Source organism: Myodes glareolus, chromosome 4 (genome assembly GCF_982192425.1).
Source record: "Myodes glareolus chromosome 4, mMyoGla1.1, whole genome shotgun sequence".
Classification (NCBI taxonomy): domain Eukaryota; kingdom Metazoa; phylum Chordata; class Mammalia; order Rodentia; family Cricetidae; genus Myodes; species Myodes glareolus.
Window position 1 is genome coordinate 73700990 of NC_142029.1, and position 11500 is coordinate 73712489.

At 46.0% G+C, this 11500-nt stretch overlaps 1 protein-coding gene across 1 annotated transcript; it reads left to right on the top strand.

Annotated features, from left to right (window-relative positions):
* The first annotated feature begins 1009 nt into the window (after positions 1-1009).
* Positions 1010-5779, top strand: Cd3d (CD3 delta subunit of T-cell receptor complex). Its single transcript, XM_087905603.1, has 5 exons — positions 1010-1170; positions 4447-4665; positions 5077-5208; positions 5389-5432; positions 5618-5779. Exons 1-5 carry the CDS (start codon positions 1116-1118, stop codon positions 5681-5683), a joined length of 516 nt encoding a protein of 171 aa, XP_087761729.1. The 5' UTR covers positions 1010-1115; the 3' UTR covers positions 5684-5779.
* The last annotated feature ends 5721 nt before the right edge of the window (positions 5780-11500 follow it).

Sequence of the window (11500 nt, forward strand, 5' to 3'; positions counted from 1 at the left end):
TTAGGTGTGTAGGGCTGGAGTTTAGAATTGAAAAAACATCTTACTTAGTGTAGACCTTCATTGAGCAATCTTGTCACTGTCCTTTGGGGAACATAAAAATGAAACCTACCTGAAAATAGGTAGGCCCATCCCAACAGGACAGCTAGCATATCTCTTGGTACACAGCCCTGGGAGATTTCCAGGGTCTCAGGCCATTGCCTCAGTCAGTCAGTCAATGGATAAGAGAAACTCACAGAACTCCTATGTGACACCAGGCACAAACATAGTTCTATCCCCAAGCAGATGACCTTCTCACCATGGCAGAGTGCAAACTTTCAGATCCCCACAGCCTGTTGTTAAAAAAAAAATTTATTGTCTGTATAGGAGGCTCAGTTCTACAAGTGAGTGGATTAGATCATTTTGAAGAATCTCATACTGAGAAGGCTTGAGGTGGCAGGCAGCATGGAAACACGTTCCCCAAATCCTTGTGGTGACACCGAGTGAGACCAGCTATAAAGTACTCCAGGCTTGGTGCCATGGGCACTATATGCTGGATCTAGGATTCAGATATCTGGCCGAGGGGTTCTGAAGTCCATCTGGCTAGCAGCAGATTGATGTGGTGTCCCAGATTGCTCCGTGAAGGGTCCTGAGACTGGCCAGAAACGAATGGGAGGAACCGCTAGTGTGGCTTGTGTGATGGGGCTCATAGCTTTTCTCAGTGGATTTGAAGAGGTGGCACTTCCTTGTTTGTAAGTAAATGTAGTGATGTTGTCAACAGAAAGCCTGACATTGTCCTCATTTATTACCAGTGGCCCAGGAGAGGCTATTCCCAATCTCCTTCCCCCTCCTATAAGTCAAAATGAAAGTTCCCTCATTCTCTCCTCGGCCTTCTGCCTTTTCTCCCAAACTCTGCTCCAGGAAGAGCAATGTGCACCTGCTTCCTTCTTACCCCACCCCTGGCCTAGTCTTGCCTTGACAGCCTCCTATCATCAAAGGCAGAGAGTTAGATTTCTTCTAGCTCCTCCCCCACTCTTCCTTTTTCTGAATACCCATGAGTCCGCAGGTGGAGGGTAGTGTTCACTGTGGCTGATTGTTCTGTGGCTTGCCTCTATTTGTTGGATGAATTCCTCTGGAAAATGGAACATAGTAGAATTCTGGCTGGTCTGATACTGGCTGCTTTTCTACCTCAAGGTAAGAGAGGCATTTTCAGCTGTGCTGAGGAAGGGACCCCAGAAGGGATGGTGTCATTGGAAGAAGTTCACTGGAAAGTGCATCTCAATGCCCGCTTCTGTTTACCAGGCAGGGGAGGGTCAGAAGGGCGGGGTTGGGGAACAGGCAACTAGCATTAGGTTTTGACCAATTCCAGTCAAGGCTCACAGTGGTCTTAATGGTATCTCCAATGACCTTGACGTCTGTAGGAAATGGTTTCCCATTGCATGTGCCTGGGCCTAAGGCTGGTAATGAGAGAAGTTACACCCATTGCATCTTCTAAGGCAAATGGCTTTCTGGAATAGGCTCTCGGTCATTATCCATCATTATGTGTTTGTTTTTCGAGATGGGTTTCTCTAGCTTTGGACGCTGTCCTGGAATTTGCTCTGTAGACCAGGCTGGCTGTGAACTCACAGAGATCTGCCTGTCTTTGCCTCCTGAGTGCTGGGATTAAAAGTGTGCACCACCACTGCCTGACTGGCCATCATTAAATGACCACCAGAGCCACAGTTCAGAATTCAGAATTCAATCTTAAAGAATCGTTAACTTTAGCCGAGTGGGAAGGACAGACAGGATAGATGTTATGTAAGTCAGTAGAGATGCCAGCTCTTCTCAGTTTGTTCACTTTTAAAACAGAAAATGAGCTGGGTAGATAGCTCAGGGGTAGATCTCAAAGAGTGCAAGAGTACAAACCAAACTAATCCCAAAATAACCCTGGAAAGTTCACATCTCAAAAACTCGACAGTGCCCGGAAAGATGGGACAACTCTGAAAGTTGTCCTGGCCACCAGCGATTTCTACTGAAAATAACTCCAAAGAAGATAGATAGGACTGTAAGAGGGGAAGCGTGTGTGCACCTGTGCCTCCCTAACATGCTCATACAAGCTCGTGCTTCAGAGACAGGAGGAGCAGCCATTTTGGAGGTTTCTGGAGGATACTCTCACGTTCATATTGGTGACTAAGCATGAAGCTCAGAGACACACAGAGTCCATCTTTGCTGCTGCTGGTAGTAGACCCGGCAGTGCTCTGTGGACTGTGAGGTGATCTTGGGGTGTCTGGGGAGGCCCGCTGTGCTCATCTCTGGCTCACACACCTCCCCCATTAGACTTGACATATAGGGAGCCTCAGAAATAGATTTGTTATGCTTTTTATTTTTATGGCCCTTTCTCCTTAAAGCAAGTGTGGCACCAAGGTAGGCTAGAAAGACAGGAGAAATAGTAGGGATACAGAAGGGAAAGGAACCTGTTACCCCAGAAACTAGATAGAACCTCTCGCTAGCTGAGGCTTGAGAATTTCAGAACTATTAGCGTTTGCTGTGAAAGTTGCCCCCGTACTATTCTTTTCCTATACAGGTATTTTGTGTTAAAATAGCAACCAGACAGGCTTAATGCCCGAGTGTGTACGACCTTGGGGTAGGGCCTCATTCCTCTCTAGAGCAATTTGTAGATCTTCTGTCTTCTGGCATCCCCAAATCTAGACTTTTACTTAATCAATTGTAATCCTGTCAGATGCCCATATCAACCACCCTGTGAACTCATTTCGGTTTCTTAGCAACTCCATGGGTAAGAACTTCAAAACCCACCAGAATAGTGTCTACAGCTGTTTGTAAAGACAATGGTGCACCTCTCTGGGAAACTTCTGGGGTGCCTCTTTCATTAACATGCTTGCTTAAAATCTATATTAAAATGTCCTTACATTAATATAATGTAAGTAAGTTATATTAAGATAAGCCCCAATTTGCTTCGTTACTGGTTCATCCTAAAATTTTCTGTTGAAGTAGAAGATCTGGATCTTACTCGTTTTCCTCATAGGTTAAAGGAACCCCTCAGGCTGTGCAGGAGACAGTGCCCGTGTTGCTGTCCCAGCTGCCGCTGCAGAATGACTTTTTTTTTTTGGATGGAATCTCACTTACTCTGTAGCCCAGGCTGGCCTTGCTGTCTCAAGCCTTCTGTCTCAGCGTTCCAAGTGTTGAGCTCATAGATGCAAACCACTGTGTCCCCAGCAGTATTAGAGATCAAGTCTAGGGCATTGCACATGACTCTACCATTGAGCTGTGTTCCCAGAGAATCTTCTTACATGGACTTCGCCCTTGGAAATCTGGATCACTGGGATGGTGGTTCATACAGCTAGCTCCTCTCTGTTCCAGAGGTCAATGGCCCTGGAAAAGGCTTTCATAGTGAGCCTCTCATTACTCTGGCCGATACTGGCGTGGAGAAAACAGAGGAGGAAGAGGATGAGAAATTGAAGTGAGAGAGTTACTGACTGGGAAGAGGAATTAGAAGTCTTTAGTATAAAAGGCACAATTGGCCAGGCGGTGGTGGCGCACACCTTTAATCCCAGCACTCGGGAGGCAGAGGCAGGTGGATCTCTGTGAGTTCAAGACCAGCCTGGTCTACAAGAGCTAGTTCCAGGACAGACTCCAAAGCTACAGAGAAACCCTGTCTCGAAAAACCAAAAATAAATAAAAAAATAAAAAATAAATATAAAGAAATAAAAGGCACAATATCCAGGCTAAGACCATCCTTCTGCCTTCCCAGGTCTCTTGGGGGACTCAGTGGTCTAATTGGTACTCTGAACTTATTTTAAGGAAGGTTCTTGAACCAACCCAGTGGCTTGGTTTTCTCGTTTGCCCCCAAGTCACTCAGGATCCATGTCCTAGTTTGAATTTTGTCATAATAAAATACTTTGACAAAAAGCAACTTAAGGGAGGAAAGAATTTATTTGGCTTCCACGTTCAGGTCAGTCTATCTTTAAGGGAAGTCAGGGCAGAAACTCAAGCAGGAGCTCAATGTAGAGGCCATGGAAGAATGCTCTTCCTGGTTCCTTTGCTGGCTCACGCTTGAACAGCTAGCTTTCTTATACAGCCAGACCCACCTTCCTAGGGAATGGTGCCACCTACAGTGCTCTGGACTCTTCTGCATCAATAGCAGTTAAGACAATCCTTTATACTAGACATGTTCACAGGCCAATCTGATGCAAGCAATCCCTCAATTAGAGACACTTCTCGGGTGACTCTAGGCTGAGTTAAGCTGACAAAGCTAATTAGGACAATCTGCCTTCTGCTTGGACTACAGCCCCATGCCCTTCATAGCCCCACAGCTTCTGGTGAACATCCTGAAGTCTTCCTCTGGTCGCTTCTGCCCCTTTCACTAGGAATCCTATCATTTACCACCCAAGTGATCCATAAGTATTCATTTCAGCAGAATGATGGGTCGCCTACATACCAGAGAGCTGCCTCTGATTATGTTTTTCCTCTTAGGAAACTTCTTCAAGATAGAAGTGACTGAACATGAGGACAAAGTATTTGTGAATTGCAATACCAGCATTGAGCGTCTAGAAGGAACGGTGGAAGCATGGTTTGCAAAAAATAAAACACTGAACTTGGGAAAAGGCATCCTGGACCCACGAGGGCTGTATAAGTGTAACGGGACAGAGGACCTGGCGGAGGAAGTATCTACCGTACAAATATATTACCGAAGTATGTGCCTCCTGGACCCACTGGGAAGAAATCATGGGCCCTCTGGATGTGAGAATGTTTCTGGCTAAAAGCAGACTGTGGTGAACCCATTTGTTCTCTAAACAAACCAAGGGCACTCACGGTGGTATGAACTGGATTTGTCAGGGAGTGCTTCAGAATGGGAGAGAGTTTGACTTAGACAGGCAGGAGGCAGGGACTGACTTGGAGGGGGGCTCAGTCCATTCCTCAGTTAAAGTCCCATGAATGTCATGTTTCTCTCCATCAGTTCCTTGGGATGAGGGTGGAGATGGAAGTAGCAAGGTCATCACCATCTCACTGAAGTGTGGTCTTGGAATGGGGAACCTGGGGGTCTTTCTAGGAGCAGAAACAGTTCCCTGACCTTGAAAACTTTCTTCCTCTCCTCCCCCATAGTGTGCCAGAACTGTGTGGAGCTGGACTCAGCCACTGTGGCTGGCGTCATCATCACCGACCTCATTGCCACTCTGCTCCTGGCTTTGGGAGTCTACTGCTTTGCAGGACATGAGACTGGAAGGCTCTCTGGGGGTTAGTGTCTCTCTCTCTCTCTCTCTCTCTCTCTCTCTCTCTCTCTCTCTCTCTCTCTCTCTCTTCAGTCTTCTGAGGGTGAGGGAGGGTGTGACTGGCTTCAGAGTCCTTCTGCAGTGTTCACAGGTCTCCTTGTCCCATCTTCCCCAGCTCCCAATGACTCTCTTTCCTTGCTTCTAGCTTCTAACATTCAAGCCCTGTTGAAGAATGAACAGCTGTATCAGGTAAGCCCTGAGGGAGGAGTCAAGAACCGGAGAAGGGAGTGAGGACTCAGGGTCCTGGAAGGGCCGGTCTGAGATACGTGGAGAGTCCTGGGGGGCAGTGGCTCATCCTTGGATGTCTGGAGAAGTAGGGCATGGGTGCCGAGAAGAGTTCAGATGCTGACTAGGTGTTGTGTTTCTCGTCCCAGCCTCTCCGAGATCGTGACGATACCCAGTACAGCCATCTTGGAGGGAACTGGCCCCGGAAAAAATGATCCTGCGACCAGGAGACCGGGGCTTCTCAGAGTGTCATTATCAAGTGTGCCTTCCTTCTGTGCTCAGCCAATAAAGCTGTGTTCTTTCAGTCAGCAGACACCTGTGTTTTACAAGGCATAGGTTGGGGGTTATCTTAGCTTGGCTAGGATCTTGCCCACCTGTGGTCTCCCTTCAACGCTTCCTTTCCTCAGTCCCACACAGGCAGTATGATGGACAGCTTCCTGTCCATCCTGGCCTGTTGATGTTTCTGGCCTGGTGGGTTTTCCGTGGGGTGGGTCAGCCTAGCCGCTTTCCTTCAGCTGCATGTTGGTTCCAGTCCCTATCATAACAACTCTTTGGGGTTTTGCTGCCTTACCACAGCTGGGGGTAGGCTGCGGTATTTAGAAGCTGAGCCACAAAAGTTTCCATGACATCGTGAACGGGGGTGGCAGAACACCAAAGAGTATTGGGACTCAGAGGGTGTGTGTGCAGGCATGTGTGTGTGTGTGTGTGTGTGTGTGTGTGTTAGAGAGAGAGAGAGAGAGAGAGAGAGAGAGAGAGAGAGCGCGCGGAAGAGGGAGGGGAATGAGAAGGGGGATTCACCAGGCTTGTGGAGCAAGCACCTTTACCTCCTGAGCCGTCTTGCCCGCCTTGCTCCCCAAATTAATACATAATAACAGAACGAATCTAAGATATTTCTCTCAGTACTTTACTGTCTTGCACTGTGCAAATTCATTTCAGACTCAGTCCTGAACACACAGCATTTGCACCAGGCAAATGTCCACTGTCAGGCTGCTCAACACCAATCAGCATTTCCTGAAATGCCTTGTTTGAGTCCCTCGAACTGCACTGTTCTCATTGTACATTCAGTTTCCTGCCCTTGTAGAAACACGGTGGTTTCACATGGAAACAAACGCTTCTAATAGTTTCCCACCGTCATCCCTCAGCATCGAAGTATCAAGTGAGTACATATCAGTACTGCGTTAGGATGCTTGATTTTCCCACCGTCATCCCTCAGCATCGAAGTATCAAGTGAGTACATATCAGTGCTGTGTTAGGATGCTTGATTTTCAAATTGCTTGAGCTGCTGGTGAGTTTCAAAAAGAAAGTTAAATGAGTTTTGGCTTGCGAGCAGGACAGAGTTTCCTATAAATTTTGAAATGACCCTAAGCATACTTTGCTATTTTATAGAACATATTTATGTAGAATGGTGTTCTCAGCATTGACAATAATAAACATTTTTGAAAATTGGAGATTGAGTTTCACGTAGCCCAGGGTAGTCTCAAACATATTATGTAGCTAAGGGTGACCTGCATCTTCTGTTTTTAGAGTGTTGAGATTATAGGCACACACCACCACACCTGGTTTTGGCAATGGCATGGATCAAACACAAGACTTCATGCACAGTAGTGCATCAAGCACTCTACCAACTGCGCTACATTCCCAGCCCTAAAAATAAAAACATTGATGATGCTATATGTTCTTGATATAAAATATTCAGCCAAGATTTTTTCTTTATTCAGAAATAAATGAACATATCATCACTCATCTTAAAATGAAGACATCTTTTTTGCCATTTTTATTTTTAATTAAGTGTGTGTGTGTGTGTGTGTGTGTGTGTGTAATTGTGCAGTACCAGCAGGGGCAGAGGAGGGTGTCTGATTTCCCAGACTGGAGTTACTTGAAGAGGGTACTGAGAGCCAAACTCAGTTCCTCTTAATCACTCATCCATTTCTCCAGACCCTCATCTTTCACCTCTAATAAATAAAAACACACACATATATCAAAGAATTGTTTTAATTTTGTAATTAAAAAAATATTTGCATGTGCTGCATGCCCATGTGGAGGTCAGAGGACAGCTCTCAGGAGTTAGTTCTTTCCTTCCACACGTGAGTTTCTGGGGGAATCTGTCTTCAGACTTGACAGTACACCACTTTACAAATTAAGCCATCCTGCTGGTTCCCAAAACATGTTTTAAAATAAAAATGTTTATTATTTATTGTTGGTAAATATTTTATTTGTATACCAATTTTATATACCTATTTACCCAGGGTTATGTAAAAAATTCTTAATCAAAAAGGGGTTTTGAGTAGAAAAACAATGTAAGAAGCCCTGAAATATCTTCTTTATTATTCAAGGAATGTATCAATTTAATTTCAGCTGTGAAATTTATTGACCTTAAAGTTGTCATACTGTTAAGGGCTTGCATATTTGTGCCCTCTCCCAGTAATTCATTTTTCGAGACAAGCTCTCTTTATATGTCTGTGGCTGACTTGGACCCTGCCCATGGTGCAGGCTGGCCTTAAACTTGCAGCAATCCTCCTGCTTCTTGCTCCCAAGTGTTGAGATTATTGGAGTGTATAGCCACACCCAGCCTATCTCATCTTTGTTTTCCCCAACTCAGATGCTGATGGTATCAGCAGATGGAACCTTTGTAAGAAGCTTAGATGCTGAGGACAGAACCCTCCCCAATGGGATTGGTGCATTCACCCAACAGGCTTCCGTGATTGTTTGCCTCTTCTGCCATGGAGCCTCCAGCTCTTCCCAGTGCCTTGTACTATGAAACTGTAGCAACTATTTCCAGCTCTGGTGGCCACAAGGCTTCCTCCAGATCCTTCCAAGTAACTGGAGTGTTCTCTGTGTGTTGCTCAGTCTTTAGCTGAAGATGGGAGGAGCTCCTCCTCAGATCGTTAGACCCTTATGCTCTCCTAAAACACTACAAGCCTTGCCCTCTGTTTCTGCCTGCTTGCTTCACAGAGATCTCTGGACTCTGCCTTGGTTCTCCCTTCCTGTGCCACGGCAGGGAAGCTCTTTCTCGAGGTCCACTTTGTTTTCTATCTCAGGGACACCATCTATTGTTGCCTACTGTCCAACTTTTTTTTTTAAGTTTTTTTTTTTTAAGTTTTTTTTTTTTTTTTTTTTAGAGACAGGGTTTCTCTGTGCAGCCCTGGTTGTCCTGAAACTCACTTTGTAGACCAGACTGGCTTCAAACTCACAAAGATCTGCCTGCCTCTGCCTCCTGAGTGCTGGGATTAAAAGCGTGAGCCTCCACTGCTCAACATTTTTTTTTAAAATGTGGCTGGTCTTGAACTCGTGATCCTCCTGCCTTCATTTCCTTCAGCAAATCCTACCAGTGTGCTCCACCACAACCGGCCCAGCTTCTTACATATTACTGTCTCATGTTTTAATGCCCCAGACAGGAGGGCAAATTCAATTCCTGTTACTCACTCTCTTCTTGACTTTCCTGTAGCCCGAATCCTCCTTCCCACTGTCCCACCTACATGTTGCACCTGCAGTTCTCTGCTCCCCACCCATAAAGTAAGGTGCATTCTTCCTGTCCTCTGAATCCCGCTTCATCTCCAGCCTGCGAGCCTTGGGAAGTGGCATTCCCTGAAGAAGGCCTATCTGTGTTGAAGACTGTGCAGACCAATGTGTGCCCTGTGACTGTGGGGAGCTGGAATGTTGCAGAATTAGCAGCTCAGTTTTCTTGGGCCATCAACAGCCCAATAACTTCCTCCAACCCCAAAGCTAAGAATGTCATCAGATTGGGTCTGAAATCTAGCCATTCCTTTGTTGTAGCTTGCCTACCTGCTGTTCCCACCAATGCATTTGGTAAACACACTCATTTATGACTTTATTTTGTTTGGTGACTACAAAGAAATAATGACGGCTGGGGGTTGGAAAGATAGTTTGGTGGTTAAGAAAGCTTGCAAAGCAAGCATGAGAACCTGAGTTCAAATCCCCAGCAGCGGTTTGAAAAGCTGAGAATGGCTATGACAGAGACATTGGACCTCAAGAGCTGTCTGGCCATCCTCTCTTAAGGCAATTAGGTGGTGGGTGAGAGAGAAAGACACTTGTCCTGCTCTGGCCTTCAAGTCACGTGTGAGTACACCCACCCACACATAGTTTCCAGAGTGGAACCATGGCATGAAGGGCAACCTGGATCAGTGTTCTGGAATGAGGCACTCATATTTGGCTCAGGATAAGTGATTTCTTTTTTATTTTTATTTTTTTTCATTTTGAAAGAGGTCTGAAAGAGTTTCCTGTGATGAGGAACCTGGGAAAATTGGCTTACCTTGACCTAGGCTAAGTAGGGCAGTCAACCCAATAGTGTCCACCGTTTGTTCAGGGCCCTGGAAGCGGCTTTGTATGCTGCATGTGTGTAGGTGCCCAAGGAAGCAGAAGGGGGTTTCAAATCTTTTGGAGCAAGTGACAGTCGGTTGTGAGAGGCCGCACGTGGATGCTGGGATAGGATGCAGATACCATGATAGAGCAGCATGTTCTCTTCACCACGGAGCCCTCTTTCCAGGCCCCTCCCTTTCTTTACTTTCATTTTAAGAAATTTTGTGTGTGTGTGTGTGTGTGTGTGTGTGTGTGTGCGCACTTCATGGTACACATGTGGAGGCCATGCGAGGGTTAACGTTAGGTTTTAAGTTTAAATTACTCTGCTTAAGAGATCTGTAAAACAAAAATGCCCCTAACCTCTAAGTTCCACTTGCCCAAGGACAGATGACTTTCTGGAACATTGGGGGCTGTTGTTCATGTAAGATAACAAGTCCTGTGTTTTTGCCTCTGTTAACAAGCATGGCTGTCCAACTGCACATCATGTGCTTGATCATACATAAAGAGGAAGTATGTTAGGATGTACTCTTGCCTTTGATTGGATGAAGATGGAAAGCATGTAGTCTTGTGGGTTTGGCCTTTATAAACTCCTAGTGTAATTTGGGACTGTACTCTATAATCCCAAGTATGGGCCTGGCCCCGGTGAGATCAGACCACCCATCCCAATTCTAAAGCTGAACCTTTATTTTGGGACTCCAGGGCTGAAGAGCCACCTCAGGAAGTGAGCACTTTGAGACAGTCCAGGGCTCCGAGGTGTGCTTTTGGTTTCTCAACCTCTCAGCGTGAACTGCCATGCTAAGAAAAGCAGCAAGCATCTCCAGAGGCCTCCCCAGGTAGGTCATAGGAATATTCTGTGACGTCTGGTTCTGTCAGGATGTCAGTTTGGGATGAGGATAAACTTGCTTCAAATTTGGCTCAAAATTTGTGGTAGTGATTTTTTTTCCCACCTGTCAGAGGGCAGTTTTATATAAGTTGATTTTCTCCTTCTACCATCTAGGTTCTGGGGAGCAAACTCAGGACTTCAGGCTTGGTGGCAAGCACCTTTACCTGCTGAGCCATTGTGCAGGCTCTAGAATAAGCTGTTGTTCAATGGAGCAAGCGCTGTGATCCACACCGACATCTACTGTCTTCCTTGACGCAGCATCTGCCTTCATCCTGTAGACAAAACCTTTGCTTCCACCCCAGGTATAAAGCGGACTTTGGGTTTCAGCTCCACCTCCAGCTCCTCCCAGGAGAAAGAGCATTGCTTCTGGTCATAGTCATAGTGGGTAGGTGTCAGCGTGCTGGCGTTAGAAGCAGGCACAGCAGTGCACACTTTTTCTGTTTGTTTTTGTTTGGCAAGATAAGGTTTCTCTGTGTAGTCCTGGCTATCCTGGAACTCACTCCGAGATCCAGAGGGCTGGGATTAAAGGCGTGCACCACCACCACCCAGCTGGCAGTGTATACTTTGAATCTCAACACTCAGGAGGCAGAGGTACGAGGATCTCTGTGAGTTTGAGGACAAATGACTTAACTTCTTTGAACCCGCTACGGATGGAAGATGAAAACATCTATCTTGTGAAGTCTCTATGAAGATGAAGTGAGAGAACACACACAGGGCTAATAACAATTTCTGGAGCATAGTAAATACTCAGCGAACACCAACCGTTAACGCTTTTGCCATGCCGAGCTATGAATGTCTATGGCTGGACACAATCAAATATATGTGGAACAAA